This window comes from Panthera leo, chromosome A3, assembly GCF_018350215.1.
Source record: "Panthera leo isolate Ple1 chromosome A3, P.leo_Ple1_pat1.1, whole genome shotgun sequence".
In the NCBI taxonomy this organism is placed as follows: domain Eukaryota; kingdom Metazoa; phylum Chordata; class Mammalia; order Carnivora; family Felidae; genus Panthera; species Panthera leo.
In genome coordinates this window covers 23,954,021-23,972,971 of record NC_056681.1, presented here as the reverse complement: position 1 = coordinate 23,972,971, position 18,951 = coordinate 23,954,021, and the positions used below count along the sequence as shown (strand labels likewise).

Sequence of the window (18,951 nt, the reverse complement as noted above, 5' to 3'; positions counted from 1 at the left end):
ATAGTTTCGATGTAGCAAGGCCTGGGGTCAAAACCAATTCTGACTAAATCTAGTGCTATTTCCTGGACAGCTTTGGCTCCATTACTGTTAGTTTCACTGGATTATCTGATTTAAGAGCTGAAACCAACTTTAGAGATCATCTGGCCCAAAGCATGTTCAATTTCCATGGGTTAATAGGTATTGGAGAAGAAAGGGAAGCTCTGGGTTCAAATAAGCTTAGAAAACGTTGAGTTAAGCAAAGTTAAATAGATTTTACTTACTGTAGGATTTCACAATAACCTTTCACCTGTTTGTGTTCGCTATGATTCTCCAAAAAAAGGATGCAACAGTTGACCCTTTAACAATGCAAGTGTCGGGAGTGCTGAACCCCACAGTTGAAAATCTGCGTATAACTTCTGACAGTCTAAAAATTTAACTACTAATAGCCTGCTCGAGTGGAAACTTTACTGATAATACAAATGTCAACTAACACATGTTTTGTATGTTATATATATTACATACCATATTCTTACAATAAAGTAAGCTAGAAAAAAGAAAATGTTTTGAAAAAAATCATATAGAAGAGAGAATATGTTTATAGAACTGTACTGTAAAAAATCTGTGTGTGAATGGGCCCATGCAGTTCACAAACGTGTTTCTCAAGGGTCAACTGTATATTTAGTATTCCTCAGACTTAATTGACCAGGAATTACCTTTTCATACAATGGCCCACCATTCAACATGTCTCAGCACTGGTGTTCTAAGAAACACAGTTTAACAAACACAAATAGACCATGAAAATGAGGGTCAGATGGGCTGGCAATCTAAGGTTGCCATGTGAGTCAGGGGCATGAAGCCTACAACCTGCTTCCTAGAAGTCAGAGAAGTTCATGGAACCTAACCTCTACAACACAGCTCCCTTTCCCTGCCAGAGGATGTGCTTTGTCTCATGCTCTCTTCCCCTGTCCGAAACTTGAATTAGAGGTTTGGTTAACTTTCAGTGTCCTGATGCTAAGTCCTAGACCACTGCTGAGGTCACCCTAAGTGTCTCTTGGCTGGGCTGCAACTTGCTGCTCAGGGCCCCAAATCTTACAAGCAGGGGCTAAGGTAGCCGACTTGACTCAGATGGAAAGGGTGGCAGCCGACCTACCAGCCCAATATCTGACCGGCTCTCCCAGAGGCGCATGAGGGCCACTCTGGCCACATCTTCGAACACGGGGTCACCAGTGAGGCTGCTCAGGGTGGCAAATTCTACAATGAAGGTCCCGATCCCTGCTGTACAGGTGACAGGGGTTTCTCCCGGGTTCACGCCATGAAGCAGGTTCACCGTTCCATACGGCATGCCAGTGGGGGTCTGAAATGCTGAACAATCACAAAATTATGATCCCAGACAGGAGCAGGAACATAGGGATGGTTCAACACAGACCCAAGCCTGAGGCCTGAGCCAGCACTTCCCTCTTTATCTCCTGGATGATCTGCTAGAGACTGAGCCAGAGAAGGATACAGGTCATGACTGGAGGGTCCTTAGTGGCCACCTAACCCAAGTGTTATCAAGCACTGCTCGACGTGACCCTCTAGCCTATGATGAGGAGAAAAGCAGTGGGCTATGCTCCCGGCTGCCACACCCACGCACGCTCACTTTAGCTAGAGTAGCTCTACTTTTATTTAATTCACACCATGCTCTCAGAGGCCAGCCAGGTAACTCAGTGTGAAGCAGGTGGGGTTGAAGCCACAGGAAGTGACGGGGCTTGTGGCACACTGAAGAGCATGTTCCATTAGAATCCATTCGTACACTTCTCTGTTTTGGTTTTTTTTTTTTGAGTTTTATTGAGATATAATTGTCATATAGCACAGTGTGAGTTTAAGGGGTATGGCATAAAGACCTGACTTAACCTATATTGCGAGATGATGAACATAGCGAGTTAATATCCATTACCTCGTATAGATACAAAAAGAAAAACTTTGGTTTTTCCTTGCAATGAGAACTTTTAGGATTTACTCTCCTCGCAACTTTCAAAAGATCACATGGCAGTGTTAGCTATAGTCATCATGTTGCATGTTACAGCCCCGGTACTTACTTATTACTGGAAGTGTATCTTTTGACCACTTTCATCCAATTTCCCCTCATATACTTTTCCAAGGGCAATTATAACCAAATGAAACCTATCTGCAGACCCTAAACAGCCCCAGAAGAGCCAGTTTGGGGTCCCTGCTCTAAATAGTTTAGGAGGAGAGGCACCTGGGTGGCTCAGTTGATTGAGCATCTGACATCAGCTCAGGTCATGATCTCATGGTTCGTGAGTTCGAGCCCTGCATCAGGCTCTATGCTGACAGCTCGGAGTCTGGAGCCTGCTTCTGATTCTGTGTCTCCCTCTCTCTCTCTGCCCCACCCCTGCTCATGCTGTCTCTCTCTCTCAAAAATAAACATTAAAAAATAAACAAATAGTTTAGGGGGTAAACTATTATTTTTTTTTTTTTAAGGATATAAATCACTAAACTACTGATGTGGTCCAATCCTCAGTTTACAGGTAGGAAAAGTCATGCCTGTAAGAAGTGACTCAAAGGTCATACAGAAAGAGTCAAACAGAGCTGGAATGGGAATGCCTGCCATGCGCCCACTCCTTTATGCTCTGCCCATCCCACCCTGGTGCCTTCTGATTCAAGGCAAGGAACTGGACAAACAGCCAAAGGCAGAGATTTCCTCTCTAGGCCAAAAGGTCAAATAACCCCAGAGCAGCCTGTGCGTCACCAAACTATGAACAAAGTTATCAAAACTTCCAAGAACTGTAAGGTCTGGCTACTCTTGTAAGTGATAAATTTGCTGAGTGGTAGGCACCAGTGGCAAGGAAGGAGAATGCAAGTCACAACCAAGAAGGGCTCAAAGAATATTTCAGAAAAGTCAGGCAGTGTTAAAAAGAGGGGGAGTGACAGGGGCGCCTGGGTGGCCCAGTCGGTTAAACATCCGACTTCAGCTCAGGTCATAATCTCACGGTTTGTGGGTTTGAGCCCCACGTCAGGCTCTGTGCTGACAGCTCATGCTCTGTCTCTGTCTCTCTCAAAAATAAATAAACACGAAAAAAAAAAAGTTAAAAAAAAAAAAAAAGGAGGGGGAGTGACAAAATCCTATTTCTTTACCTGAATGGCAGATACCCTGGGGCTTGCTCCAATATGTACTTTCCAGTATGTACATTTCTCAATACAAAATGTTTTTTAATGATTCAAAAAAAAAAAAAAAAAAAAAAAAGGAGCAACTAAGCAGTGTGCTCTATGGATGACTCACACAGGATATGATGTTTGGAAGGAGACACTCAGGCCATGAGCCGTGAGCCGTGAGTGGATCCGAACCCAGCTCACTCACTGTCCTCCAGTCATCTCCAGAAAGGGAGAACAGTGATGGCCCAGAGGCTGGTGAAAGCACAGAGTGATGTGTTTGGGTGTGAACAGCCCCAGAGTCTCCACCACGCCCTGAAGAGAACACAGTGTCCAGCTGATGCTATCGAGCCCAGCTGCTGCCCCACCAGACAAACACACTGAGGCTTGACCTGCTGCCCTGGACACAGCTTAGCTCCAAAACGTGTCCCTCCCATTTCAGTGGCGTTTGAGGTTCTCCAGGCACTTTCTCCTTTCTGACCTCATTTTCTGCCTCCCAAAAAGCCAATGTGGCATGCAAGCAGGAATTATGAATCCCTTTTCAGAGATGGGAAAACTGAGCCAAGGAGAGAAGAATGGCTTGGTCAAGACATTGGCTAGTTCAGAACTGGGGGCTCCTAATGTGCAGCTCAAGGCTTTTCTCTGGAACCCTTTTATTCCAGCAGTGTGTGGGCCTGAGAGGGGGCAAAAGGGCTCACTCAAATAGGAACAAGAATCTTCCACCCACCAGGCCGGCCTTCAGCCCTCTCCTGCAAACAGTAATGAGATCAGCTCATCCATCCTGGGCCATGGTCTGACAAGCCCTCAAAATGCCCAGGACTCTCCTGACTTCCATGGTGGGTGGCCAGAGGTAGAAATACTAACTGTTTGGATGAGGAACAGAAGAAAATAGCTCGGCATTGCCACTCTTGTCTCCAGCAAGAGAAGCAGGATCCAGTGGACTGCATTTCTCCCGCATGTCAGTGTGGGTCTTACCTGGGAGGAGTTTTCGGGCTGCCTCCTCAGCCATCCTCAGGAGAGGTCCAGAGCAGGGCCATCCGGCCTCTACTTCCACTCCAGCCTTCTTTGATAGCAGGTGAGCAGACAGAAGCCCTCCTACCACTACAGATGGCACAAAACACAAGTGTCAGAGTCCCAAGGACCAGTTTTTCCCTTGTGTCAATTAAACCTACATACTCTGTTGAGCGGCTTGCTGGGAAGGGGCTAGAGCCACCTAGTGAAAGAATCCCTTAATCCCACATATTGGTGCAGTGTTAAGTTCACAAATTCTCTTCTTCTTGGTGGGTCACAAAAACAATGGCTATCACTTTTTTTTAAAGTCCCTACTGTATACCAAGCACTAGGTACTACTGTCTCTTCAAATGAAGATACTGAGGTTCAGAGAGGTAAAGTGACTTGTCCTGGGTCATCCATCTAGTAAGTGGTAGGGCCAGGTCTGTCTGACTACAAAGCCTGTGCTCATTCCACTCAGTCACTCTGTCTCCCAATCCCCCTAAGACCTGGGGTGAGGGGCAGAGTAGTTATTACCTTCATTGTATTAATTAACCTATTTGAATTTGTTACACAATACTTAGGACTTGTAAAAAGCCATAAATGTTCTGTATCTGGAAACATGGCTAAATAGATATCCTGAATGGCCCTCTCATTGCAAAAAAATCTTGTGACCTTGAGCTTCAGCTTTCCCCTCCTCTTGGCAGAGGGGGAACAAGAGACAAAGGCAAGACCTACCAAAGTGGAGAGTCTGATAAAAGATAACCTCCATAAAGTTGGGATCTGAAAGAATTATATACTCTGTGTAAGGATGGATCAGAATAAACCCTACCCACCTCCCCTAGCATACAGTTAAGGAAAACTGCAGGCCTCAAATCTTGATGCCAAGTAAAGGGAAGAAAAACAAACAAACAAACAAACAAATCTCCACTAAGAATTAATAACTACAGGATGGTACTAAGGTTTACAACCTGAATTCATACCAACTAAGTAGTCCAGGAAAACTCAAACCTTTAGCATAAGTCAGTTTTTGGTAGACAATGCCTCAGCCACATGGAAGAAGTAAACAAAAACTCTAGCTGAAAGAATTCACCTTCAATCTAGGCCTCAAAGAAGCCCAGGGATAAAGTCTAGGGAATGAGTGCACATTAAAATCTAAATAAATCACAAGACATACGAAGAAACAAAGCATTAGGAGTACGAGCCAGCAAAAATGACAGTAGAACAAGACTTACCAACACATCAAATACTGGAACTATCAGACACAGAATACAAAGTAATTATGTAGAAATGTTTAAAGAAATAAAAGAAAGGCTTGGAATAGATGAGTAAGTAGCAAGAAATTATAAAAATGACCAAGCCTAGGGCCGCCTGGGTGGCTCAGTCAGTTAAGTGCCTGACTTTGGCGCAGGTCATACTCTGTGTCTCACTCTCTCAAAAAATGAATAAATGTTAAAAAAAATTTTTTTTAATTACATAGGCATGTTTTTCTTTTTAAGTTTACTCATTTTTAAAAAAATTTTTTTAAATGTTTTTTTTTATTTTTGAGAGAGAGAGACAGAGTGTGAGCAGGAGGGGCAGAGATAGAGGGAGACACAGAATCTGAAGCAGGCTCCAGGCTCTGAGCTGCCAGCACAAAGCCTGATGCAGGGCTCAAACTCACAGACAGTAAGACCATGACCTGAGCCAAAGTTGGACATTTAACCGACTAAGCCATTCAGGCACCCCAAGTTTACTGTTTTTTTTTTAAGTAGTGTCTACACCAACATGGAGCTCGAACTCATGACCCCGAGATCAAGAGTCACACACTCTTCTGAGCCAGCAGGGCATTTCTACATAGATAGGTTTATTAGCAAATAAAATAGATCTGAAGAGAGAATTAGTAGACTTGAAAACAGATTTCAAAAAATTACCCAGAATGCAACACAGAGAAACAAAATTATTTTTAAAACATACCAAAGAGATTTGGAGGATATAGTAAGAAGGTATAACAAATATCTGGCTAGAGTTCTAAAAAGAGAAGAGGGAGGAAATGGGGAGAGGCAATACCTGAAGAGAAAATAATTACGAACTTTTGAAAACTAATGAATGACACAAATTCTTAGATGCAGGAATCCCAAGCAAGATAATAAAAAGAAATCCACATTTATGCACGTCACAGTAAAACTGCAGAACACCAAAGAAAAAAAAGATTTCAAAAGCAGAGTCTGTGTAATAATGATTGTTAAGGCTAAGTGGTGGGTAACCCACTTTATTATATATATTTTCTCTACTTTTATATATATTTTAAAACTTCCATAATAAAAGTTTTTAAAATGAAGGAACAGCCAGCATAAATAAAACCAATCATTTGCAAAGTAACAATTAGATTGACAGATTACTTCTTAATAACGACAATGAAATGAGAAGACAATGGAAAGATTTCTTCAGTGTGCTAAGAGAAAATACTATCAAGTTAGAACCATATGTCCTGCAACGTTATCCCTCAAAGACCAAACAAAGGCAGTGAGATAAAGACATTTTATATAGGGGCTCCTGGGTGGCTCAGTCGGTTAAGTGTCCAATTCTTGATGTAGGCTCAGGTCATGATCTCATGGTTTGTGAGATGGAACCCCACATCAGCTCAGAGCCTGCTTGAGATTCTCTCTCCCTCCCTCTCTGTACCTCTCTCCCCCACGGCCCCCTCTCAAAATAAGTAAATAAGCTTAAAAAAAAAAGACATTTTATACAAACAAAAGCTGAGAAAATCTTCCAAGAACACACGTGCACTAGAGGACATTCTAAAGGAAGTACTTCAGATAGAAGGAAAGGGATCACAGATGTAAAGTCTGAGACACAGGTAGGAAAGATGGCCAAAGAAATAAATATAGAAATATACAAGTAAATATAGAAGTAAATCTAAAATGTCAAATGTATAGAACAGCAATAATGTATGGAGGGCTTAAGATAAAAAACTAAAATACATAATCTATAGCATGTGGGTCAGGATATTCTCAGAGCCAGGTTTTGTACTATTCAGGAAAATAAAGATTTTCATTAATTCCGTAATGTTTGTTAAATTTGTAATGTTTGTTAAATTTTCCAGGAAACTATTTAAAAAGTCAGATACTGAGCATAGTCATTAATAAGAGGAAAATGGATAAGGGGGAGAAAAGTCAACCTAAAGAAGGCACGTGCACACACACACACACACACACACACAAAAGAGGATGAAAAGAACACAGAGAAGATGGGACAAATAGCACAAAATAAAACCACAGAAATGAATGCAAATACCTAAGTTATTATAGTAAATGTAAATGGATTAAATGCTTGAGTTAAAAGATCGTCAGGATGGGTAAACAAACAAAATATAATATATAATTTATAAAAGATATATCTGATCATAAAAATACAGAAAGATTGAAAGTAAAAGAGTAGAAAAAGATACCAGTCAAATGCCAACCAAAAGAAAGCTGGTATAATTATATAAATATATATAATTATATACATATGATATGAATATACCAGCATATATGTATACATGTACATATGCTGGTATATTCATATCAGCAATAAAGAAATATTCATATCAGCAACAAAGGTATAAGGTATAACAAAGGTATAAGGCAATCTTAGCTTACAGAAGATAAATTGGGCTCTGAAGAAAATTTGAGGCCAGCAGTGAGCATGGCCTCAAACTCCCATCTGATCCCTAAACCAGGATTTTATATCATGCTGTCTTTGTTCCTTAATTTTTTAAAAAACTGTTATCACATGTCTGTAATACAAGTTTCATTGCAAAATACGTACAAAATAAAGATGAGCAAAATGAGGGGGCAAAAAATAACAGCCTCCAGAAGTGACAGTTTGTTAAGCCACTGGTGGTCTAGGAGTTCACTGCAAATAAGGGTTGTAGTAGCTTTATGAGAATCACTGGAAACCTGCTAAAAATATTGATTCTAGGACCCAACCCAGAAATCCAAATTCATTAGGTTTAGACTGAAACCTAGACAATTCAACTTTTATTTATTTATTTATTTATTTTAAATTTTTATTTATTTTTGAGAGAGACAGAGATAGAATGCAAGTGGGTTAAGGGCAGAGAGAGAGGGAGACACAGAAGCAGAAGCAGGCTCCAGGCTCTGAGCTGTTAGCACAGAGCCCGACGTGGGGCTCGAACTCACAAGCTATGAGATCATGACCTGAGCCAAAGTCAATGCTCAACCAACTGAGCCACCCAGGTGCCCCACAATTCAACTTTTTAAAAGGTCCCAAATAGTTCTGATGGGCAGCAAGTTTTGGAAACTAATGCCCTAGACTTGCACTACATAATATAATCATGAACCGTGAACCACGTAGCTATTTAAATTTAAATTTGTTAAAATTAAATGAAATTAAATATTCAGTTCCTCAGTTGCAGTAGACACATTTCAAATGTTCACTAGCCAGGTGCAGCTACTGGCTACAACACTGGACAACACAGATATAAAATATTTCCGTCATCACAGAAAGTTCTATTGGGTAGCGCTTCTTAGGCAATAAGTTCCAAGAAGGCGAGGATTACATCTTTCTTGTTCATGGCTGTATGCCTAGCACCAAATACATGTTAAATATGTGAGTAATTCTGGCACATCTCTTTCCAGTCTCTTCTCTGCCCCCTGCTCATGTCTGAAGCTGGTGGGGGATACTGAGACCTCCACACCCCACCCTCTAGGAGGAAAAAAGATCTCTCTTCAGTCACTGGTTTTGGCCAAGTGCCCTGGCAGAGTTGACCCTTAAGATTCTATTTACCACCTCTTGGTTTACACAGAGGCAAAAACTCCACACTCTTTTCTTCCAAAACCCCAGCAGGCAGCCCTCACCTCGGATGTTGGTTTCAAACACGGAGGCATTCACATCAATATCAAAGTCTACATTGTCCTGGAGCACTTCAACCACTCTTTGGAATTCTGAGACATTCCCCAAAATCTGGAAGAGAAGAAGGTCTTGACAGTGAGGCTCTCTGAGGCTTGAAGGCACTGAAGATCGAGAGTCTGGGATCCTATGCTGGTGTGGCCATCACTTATTCAACTAAGATCTATAGTTTCTGTTCTAGTACTGGTGACAGGAGAAGGAAACAGTGAGATCTAGAAACCATGGAGACCCAATACCAAGAGACTGGTTAAGTCAATTCTTAGTTACCAATTCAAGAGTCCTTATGTACCCATTTAGTGGAAACAATAGAGACTGTAGACTGCATAGTTTTGACATTTGCAGCAGATATCTGTTGTTTTTAAACTTCTCTGGTCACATTCATCCTTGTGGAAAACACTGCAGGTTGGTTGGCCCAACACAGATTCCCAATCTCCTTTACCCTGGTAGGTTCCCAAGGTGGTGGCTGAAAATCCAGATACTTGCTTTCTCAGCCTCCTTTGCTGCTAGAGGTGAATGTGTTACCCAGCCAATGCTAAGCCTTGAGAAGTCTACTGGGGGTACTTCTGGGGAAAGATTGTGTTTTCCTAATAAAAAGGGACAGATACCGCTGGCGTGGTGTTTACTCTTCTTCTTTCTGCCTTGAAAGCAGACTTTACATCTAGAGCTGTGGCAGCCATTTTAGACCATGAGGTACTAAGCATCAGAATGAAAGCCAATACTCTAATGATAGTAGAATGGAAAGATACAAAGAGCTTGGGTCTCTGACGGCATCACTGAACAGCCAACCCAATGCTAGAAATTACCTCCAGACTTTCTTTTACTTGAGAAAATTAAACCCTTTTCATTTAAACCATCAGCCAAATGCAATTCTGATATCTTTTATTCTGATAGTAGTGCCTCAATTTGAGATATCACTCTTTTTCCACAGTCACTCTTGCAGTTTGGGAGAGGCTGACCCCAGTCCTTCAGTAGCAAGAATGGGTACTTGATCTGGACCACTGGACTGTATCCCTTGGCCAGTGACTGGTTCACGAATGAGTGTGTGACCCAAGCCAGATCAATGAGACTCAATTTCGGGAATTAATTCAAAAGGGCTGATTCCTCCCCCCCACACAGGTTCCTGACTGAGGGGAAGTAAGTTTGGAACTACTGATGGCTACTCTGCCAGCATAAGGAGCGCCTGAGAACACAGCTAACAAAGAAGGCAGAGATAGGAGATGGAAAGATTCGTGAAGACTTGTTCATATGCCTGGATCCAGCTGATTCTGAGGCCAGCCTTTACCTGGACTTTTTAGTTATCTGACTCAGTAAATTCCCTTCTTTGTCTATATTGGTTTGAACAAGGAACCAAAACAATCCTGTCTCAGCATTCAAGGCTCTCGATGATTTGGACTCAAACTACCTTTCTGACCATGTCTCTCGCTGTTCATCTTCATCTAACCTATCTTCATCTACTTCAGGAAAACTATAACCACTATTTTCCACTTTCTTGCCTTCAGACATGCTCTTTCCTTTACCAGAAATCCCTCCATCCTGTGTCTGCCCATTTCCAAATCCAATCTATCTTTGACTGTCTAAATGTCATGTCTCCAGGAAGCCTTTGATCCCTCCAGCTAAAAGGAACCCTCTTCGTCCGTTAAAAGACTCCAATAACTTTACCCACACAACTCTTAGGGCACCTATTTCTTTCCACATGAAGAGAATCTTGCCTGGGAAGGAGCCTCATTCTTTCCTGCATTCCCCCAGGGTGCCAAGCGCAGCCCATGAAGCAATTACTCAATGTTTACTGAATGATTACATGAATCTTTTTCCACACTGCAGTTAGTAATCTTCTCAAAACAGAAATCTCAGCATTTCCTGCCCTCTACTTCAAATATTTCAGTGGCTTTCCATTGCTGTTAAATTAGAAATCAAAATCCTTAACACAGTGAACAAGGGCTTCCATCATCTGGTCCCCAACCAGACCCCCGGCTCCACTTTTCTTCCTGAATTTCCTTCTCCACCTCCCAGACATAATGGCCCCGCTTCAATTCACTGCCTTTGCCACACTCTCTCCTGCCATAAGGCCCTTGTACAGGCTGTACAGGCTGTTCCCTCTGCCTGGAACACTCTGTCCTCCCTCACTTCCCTAGTTGACACTTGCTTCTCTTTCAGATCCCAACTTAAGTGTCATTCTCTCTCCCTTCTTCTCTCTCTGCCCTTCCCCTACTCTCATTCTCTCTCTCTCTCTCAAAATAAATTAACTTAAGAAAAAATAAAAAAAGAAAAATTATATCTTCAAGGTGATCATAACCATGTAAATACTATTAATTTATATAAAAATGAGAAGGGGTGACAGACCAGAAATAGTGAAATATGGATAAAGTTGTTAAATCCTCTCTTGTGGCCTTTTTAAGGAAGATGATTAAGACTTGGAGTCCTACAGAATTAAACTCAAGTCCTAGCTCTGCTACTTCATAGCTGTGGACCCTGGCCAAGCCATTTTACTTCTTCTCAAAATTTATTTTGAGAGAGGCAGAGACAGCATGAGTGGGGAAAGAGCAGAGAAAGAGGAAGACAGAGAATTGCAAGCAGCCTCCGCAATGTCAGTGCTGAGTCCAATGTGGGGCTAAAACCCACGAAACCGAGATCATGACCTGAGCCAAAACCAAGAGTCAGACTCTTAACCGACAAAGCTACCCAGGCGCCCCTGCCAGTTTACCTTTCTAAGCAATAGCTTTCCTGACTTGAAGAAGGAGTAAAGGATGTACCTTATGGGGTTGTTAGAAGGGTTAAACAAGATAATACACACAAAGTGCTTAGCACAAGCCCTACACATAACACACTAACTAGTCACTGCTATTTTTATCACTGAACATGTCCAATTAGAATGTAAGCCTCTGAAGGGGCACCTGGGTGGCTCAGTCAGTTAAGCACCTGGGTCTTGATCTCAGCTCAGGTCATGATCTCAGAGTTCGTGAAATCAAGCCCTGCAGTGGGCTCCGCGCTGACAGTGTGGTGCCTGCTTAGGATTCTCTCTCTCCCTCAGCCCCTCCCCTGAGCATGCATGCACACACTCACTCACTCTCTCTAAAATAAATAAACTTAAAAAAAAAAACAAAACACCACATTTATGTTTAGAATGTAAGTCTCTGAAAACAAGGAGGGTCTCAAAGTCTCTGTATCCCCCAGAGAGTTATACAGGCCTATCACAGTTCTGTGTTCATGACAGGTGTTCTGTAAACATCTGCTAAATAAATGACCCTGAATACATTTGGAATTCATCGTTTCCCTCTATCTAGCTGGGCAACCAGAATCTGAAGCTTCGGAATACGGAGATGAAAATAAAAGGCCCAAGTGAAGAACTTGTTTTTCGCCCACAGTCAAGCTGCCAAAAGAGGAAGGATATTGGTTGCACAACCATGGTGAGGTAAAGGAACAATCAAGACACTTACCAGCAAGGTGTCCAGGGCATCAATTAGCGTCAGAGAAAAACTGTAAAAGGACAGAAATTCCAGCTGCTTAGTAAGAAAATCAACACAAGCTATGAAGGTTGCCCCAGATCAGATACCCCCAAAACTAGTAAGTGAGGCACAGTGATGACTCTTCCCGTCCCAGTTTCCAGTTACAACAGAAAAACCCTAGTGAAAATTACCAAGAAGCTCTGACCCATTTAATGCACTTGGGAGGATGGGCTGATGTAGCTCAACTGTGGTTAAACATATCACCTATATTCACTGGCGTTCTTCTCTGCCATGGGGAGGCAGTATAAGATTGTGGCTAAGAGCACAGGCTTTTCCACATCTAGGAATTTATCTCAATGTGCACAGAGCTGTATGCTTGAGAATGCTCATGGCTGTACTGTTTAGAAAAGCAAAAAGCTAGAAATAACACAAAATATACCAGTTGAAGAATGATTAAATTGTAGTACATTTAAACAGAGCAAAACTATGAAGTTGTAACAAAAAATTGTTATCTATTGTTCTATGGGCTAATATTAAAATATTCAAATTATATCGTTAAATGAAAAAAGACAAAGGATAGAATAGGCAGTGAGGTATGTTTATATCTGCATTTTCAAAAAGAGATACATAGACAAAAAGCAGATCAGCAGTTGTTTGGGCCAGTGGTGGTGGAGGAATGAACTATAAAGCAGCACAGAGAACTTTTTAGGATGACAGAAATGTTCTCTATCTTGACTGTGATAGTGGTTACTAGATGCTTCAAATGGGCACATTTTATTACATGTAAGTTATGACTTTAAAGAGTTAATTTAAAAAGATACACATACACATATGATGGTAGAAACCAAAAATATTTTGGGGAGGATACACAAGAAAGTTAATAGTGGTTGGAGTTCTAGGGTATGTAAGAGACTTACTTTATTGTATATGATTTTTTACTGTTTGAATTTGCCTTTTGCTTATATATATTTTCCAACTAAATAGAAAAAAAAAGAAAAAGGAAAGAAAACCAGCACACATTTTGTTGATTACTTAACTTCTCCAATCCTTAGCATACTCATTTGTAAAATGGACAAAACAACACTTAACCCCTAGGGGTGTTGAGAGAATTAAATGAGAAAACACAAGTAAAATGCTTAGCACAGTGTTTAATCAATGTCATCCTCAGCTAAACGCAATGATCTTTCACTCAGCAAGGAACAAGACAAAGAATTCCACCTCATAAGTTTTTATTCTAGTGGAAGTAAGAAAAACAAACAAGTGAAAATGATAGCATCAGAGAGTGAGAAGTGCTAATAAATAAAAAAATAAAATAAAAGGGGTGATTTGTGAGAGTGACCTGTAGGGGGTGGGTAGTTAAGGGAGCTAATACTTAGGTGATATTTTGAGCTGAAATCTCAAGAAGCAGTCAGTAATGTGAGGGCAATGGGGGAGTGTGTTTCAGTTACACCAACAAATGCTCTGAAGAGTTACATCCCCTCCTGGGCCAGTTTAACCAATTACAAAATGAAGGGGTTGGGTCTTCTGATTTCTTGGAAACCTTCCTCGACAGCCTAGGACTCCAGAGGTTTGTCCAAGTCCCCAGGCTGGTGCCTGGTACTGTCATGGTTGGAGCTCAAAGGTCCAGTCCACCAGGCTAACCCAGGCTTTTTCCACAGTGGGATCCAACTTTCCAGGAGGCTGGGTGGATCCTGGTGGATTGGAGGGAACGTAGCCTCACCCTCGCTAGCTTTTCTGGAATTGGCGAGGAGACCGTGAAGCCACCGGCCCCAAGTGACCCGCCCGCCTAGGAACCATACTGCCAGACCCCAGCCGCCCCCTTGCTCCTCCACTCGCACTACCTGCCCCAGGTGTCGTGCCCGTCACAGGTGAGAGGTCGCAGCTCGTCGTAGGGAAAGGCATTCTCGAGGTAGCTGTCGTAGGCGTGGTAGAACATGGCCTTGACTCGCTCCCTGGTTTGGGGTATGAAAAATGAGGCAGGGGAAAGGACAAGAATAGAGCGGAAAATGGGAATCACCACCTGAGCCCAGTGGCGGGGTCTGAGCAGGTCGGGGTGTCGGAGGGGAGGGGCGGGGGGAGTCCTAGAACGTTGGGAAAGGAAAGGGACCGGGTCTGCGCTTCCCCTTCCCCAACTCTGGAAGGGATAGGAGCCTGACCCCTTTCACCTGTAGTGGGCGGGGTCGGGCGCGGTGCCACCTGGACCTGGCGCACCATGGTGCAGGGGCAGCAGCGCGCACAGGAGGCCGAGCGGGACAAGCAGCGGGAAAGGCATAGAGCCCGTGTCCTGTCAGCGCCGCCGCCGCGGTAGCAGCCACCGCCACCCGCTCATCCTGGGAGCCTCTGCGGGTTGTTCCGGGAATCCGCGCCACTGCGCCTGCGCGCTGGGGGGAAAAAAAAAAAAAAAAAAAAAAAAATCAGTCACCCACTTCCGGACTACAAGTCCCAGGATACAATGGGAGGCGGAACGTCGGCAAAGAGTATCTTGGGACAGTCTCTGAAGTGGAAATCAACGTGGCTGAAAAACAGTGGCTACCACAGATACTATGATTAATTAATGTTTTAGTAACAGCATTTGTTAAGCGCTTATTGTGTACTAAGACTGTATTGAATACTTTAAATACATTATTTTTTTTTCCAACCTCCTTATAGACATAAAGACAGGACAACAGGGACTCAACGTTGAGTGGACGTATATAAAGAATGGATGAATAATGTTCAGACATTACCATTATTAGGCATATTGAGTTTCCCAAGGCAGTTCCCTGATGATTGTGTGAGGTACAACTTACTTCCATTTATTTGTCCAAAGCTGCTACTCAATATTTCCAGAAATCCCTTTAAGTTCTACGAATTGACGAATTCTTGTCATTTCTTTCCTCCCATTTCGGATGAGGTCACGTAAGTATGGTCTCTTCAGTCTCCATCCCAACTCAGAAGCTTCCCTCTCCCAAACCCCTGGATCATCTCAGTGGTTGCAGGCATTTAGAGCATCCCAGATGAGAATGAAGACCCTGGGGCGCTATAGCTTTGAGAGGTTTGAGACCAATTTTTCCATTTGCCTTTTGGCAATTTCCCAGATTTTGGTCAGTTCCCAGACTATGGTTAGTTTATAGCAACACCCATGAGTTTCGGCAGTGTGATGTGCAGTAGAATCAGTCCTGGATTTGAAGTGAGATCTGGACTTCAATTTCAACTTTACCACTTACAGCCTCTATGTAATCCCGGGCAAGCCTGTCCCCTTATCTGGACCCAGCTTTCTCATCTAAAAAATGAGGAGTTTGGGCAAATGGATATATGAGATCATTTTAACTTGAGCTATCTGTGATGCTAGGATGGCCATGCTGTTTGCTGAAAAGCCAAATAGAAGTGGCAGCTAAGTTCCTTTGAGTTGGAATGAAGGTGAGTTTGTTCTCCTTTGGTCCATCATCCTTAAAAATATCCCTCAGATAGATGTCCCCAAATGCCATCAGTCGATATGAAAAGTAAAACTCTGGGGGCACCTGGGTGGCTCAGTAACGTAAGGGTCCAACTTCAGCTCAGGTCACGATCTCGTGGTTTGTGAACTCGAGCCACACACCAGGCTCTATGCTGACAGCTCAGAGCCTGGACCCTGCTTCAGATTCTATGTCTCCCTCTCTCTCTGCTCCTCCCCACTCGTGCTCTTTCTCTTTCAAAGATAAATAAACATTTAAAAAAATAAAATTAAAACTCTGACTTCACGGAGACAGCTTGAGGTAGTACAGTATAGAGGTTTAAACTGTGGGCTTTAGATTGAACAAACCTCACTTGGAGTTACTACTAGCTCCATCACCTATTAGGAGTGTGGTCCCATCATTTTGTCTTTTGAGCCTCATTTTACTCATCTGTAAAATAGGAATAATATCAGTACCTCCACTCCCAACAGGATTATAAGGATTCAGTGAGCTAAAGTGCTTGTCATAGTGCCGGGAAGAGGAAACACTAAAAAAAAAAAAAAAAAAAAAAAAATTAGGATGTTTTTGGAAATTCTTCTTGGAAGGGCCAGATGGTAGGGAAAGGAGGCAACAGTAAACTGAGACTTGGATAACAGCACAAGGGCACTCTATTAGTTTCCTGTGACTACTGTAACAAATTACCACAAACTTGGTGACTTAAAGCAACAGAAATTGATTCTCTCTCAGTTCTGGAGGCCAGAAGTCTGAAATCAGTTTTACTGAGCCAAAATCAAAATGTTGGCAGGGCCACATTCCCTCTGGAGGCTCAAGGGGAGCCCTACCTCTCCAGCTTCTCCTGGAGAAGAGAAAGTTGCTGGCATTCTTTGGCCTGTGACCATATCACCCCAATTTCTGCCTCTGTCTTCACATCACCGTCTCCTTCTCTGTGGGTGTGTCTCACTACCCCCTCCACTTGCCTCCTATAAGGACACTTGTGATTGCATTTAGGTTCGACTTGAGTAATACAAGGTAACTTTTTGAGTAAACTCCATACTCTTTTTCAAAGTGGCTGCACCAGTTTGCATTCCCCCCAACAGTGCAAGAAGATTCCTCTTCCTCCACATCCTTGCCAATACCTTTTGTTTCTTGTGTTGTTGATTCTAGCCATTCTGACAGGTGTGAGGTGACAGCTCATTGTAGTTTTGATTTGCATTTCCCTGATGATGAGTGATGTTGAACATCTTTTCATGTGTCAGCCATCTGTATGTCTTCTTTGGAAAAATGTCTATTCGTGTCTTTTGCCCATTTTTAAGTTCGATTATTCATTTTTGGGGTGTTGAGTTTTATAAGTTCCTTATATATTTTGGATGCTAAGCCTTTACCACATATGCCATTTGCAAATATCTTCTCTTATTCTATAGGTTGCCTTTTAGTTTTGTTGATTATTTCCTTCACTGTGCAGAAGCTTTTTGTTTTATTTTATTTAGTTTTATTTATTTAAATGATCTCTACACCCAGTGGTGGGGCTCAAACTCCCGACACTGAGCCAGCCAGGGACCCCAGAAGCTTTTGATTTTGATGTAGTTTATTTTTCCCAATAGTTTATTTTTGGTTTTGTTTCCCTTGCCTCAGGAGACATACCTAGAAAGAAGCTGCTATGGCAAGTATCACTGCCTGGAGCACCTGACTGGCTCAGTCGGTAGAGCATGTGACTCTTGTTCTTGGAGCCATGAGTTTAAGCCTCACACTGGGCATAGAGTCTACTTTTAAAAAAAAGAAAGTTACTGCCTGCATTCTCTTCAAGGATTTTTATAGTTTCAGGTCTCACATTTAGGTCTTTAATCCATTTTGAGTTTATTTTTGTGTATGGTGTAAGAAAGTGGTCCAGTTTCATTCGTTTGCATGTTGCTGTCCAGTTTTTCCAATGCCATTTGTGGAGGAGAAAGTCTTTTTTCCATTGGATATTCTATACTGCTTTGTTGCAGATTAATTGACTACACAGTTGTGGGTTCATTTCTGCGTTTTTCATTCTGTTCCACTGACCTATGTGTCTGTTTTTGTGTCAGTACCATACTATTTTGATTACTACAGCTTTGTAATATAACTTGAAGTCTAGAACTGTGATGCCTCCAGCTTTGCTTTTCTTTTTCAAGGTTGCTTTTGCTACTCGGGGTCTTTTGTGGTTCCATGTACATTTTAGGACTGTTTGTTCTAGCTCTGTAAAAAATGCTGTTGGTATTTTGATAAGGATTGCATTAAATGTGTAGATTGCTTTGGGTAACATAGATATCTTAACAATATTTGTTCTTCTGATCCATGAGCATGGAATGTCTTTCCATTTCTTTGTGTCATCTTCAATTTCTTTCATCCGTGTCTTATAGTTTTCAAAGTACAGGCCTTTTGCCTCTTTGGTTAGGTTTATTCCTAAGTATCTTACTATTTTGGATGCAATTGTAAATGTATTTGATTCCTTAATTTTTCTCTCTGCGACATCAATACTGGTGTATAAAAATTCAACAGATTTCTGTACAATGATTTTGTATCCTGAGACTTTACTGAATTTGTTTATCAGTTCTAGCAGGGTTTTTTTTGGTGGAGTCGTTCAGGTTTATAGTATCAGAGCATCTGCCCCCCCTTTTTTTTATGTTTATTCATTTTTTGAGAGAGACAGAGAGAGAGAGAGAGCACGAGTAAGAGGGTAAGAGAGAGAGGGAGACACAGAATCCGAAGAAGGCACCAGGCTCTGAGCTGTCAGCACAGAGCCCCACATGGGGCTCAAACTCACGAACCATGAGATCATGACCTGAGCCACCCAGGCACCCCTACCCTTATTAATCCAAGGTGTTATAGGCAATAATTTCTGCCCTCAAGAACTTGAAGGACAGTGTGTGGCATACAATGAAAAGTCCAAAGTAGTCAAGCCACAATCCTTTCTTTTGAAGTGCTTGCAATTTGGGTAAAAAGGAAAGGTGTCTATTGGAGAATATTTGGAATTATAGAGTGTTCACGTCTTCCTGTGGGTGAGTAGAGTTTGAGGATGCTCAGATTGTATCAGTTCCCAAGGTGAATGTTCTTGGTCT

The 18,951-nt window shown here is 42.2% G+C and overlaps 1 protein-coding gene across 1 annotated transcript in view; it reads right to left on the bottom strand.

Annotated features, from left to right (window-relative positions):
• LOC122215621 (ER degradation-enhancing alpha-mannosidase-like protein 2) overlaps positions 1-18,951 on the bottom strand; it is a 128,030-nt gene that overhangs the window by 16,411 nt on the left and 92,668 nt on the right. Inside the window, exons 4-9 of the mRNA XM_042931137.1 lie at positions 14,624-14,839; positions 14,300-14,410; positions 12,450-12,489; positions 8,964-9,069; positions 4,105-4,230; positions 1,130-1,341 (exon numbers count right to left, since the gene is read on the bottom strand). Coding sequence (XP_042787071.1) covers positions 1,130-1,341; positions 4,105-4,230; positions 8,964-9,069; positions 12,450-12,489; positions 14,300-14,410; positions 14,624-14,730 — 702 coding nt within the window. The 5' untranslated portion in view covers positions 14,731-14,839. The remainder of the gene's footprint in view (positions 1-1,129; positions 1,342-4,104; positions 4,231-8,963; positions 9,070-12,449; positions 12,490-14,299; positions 14,411-14,623; positions 14,840-18,951) is intronic.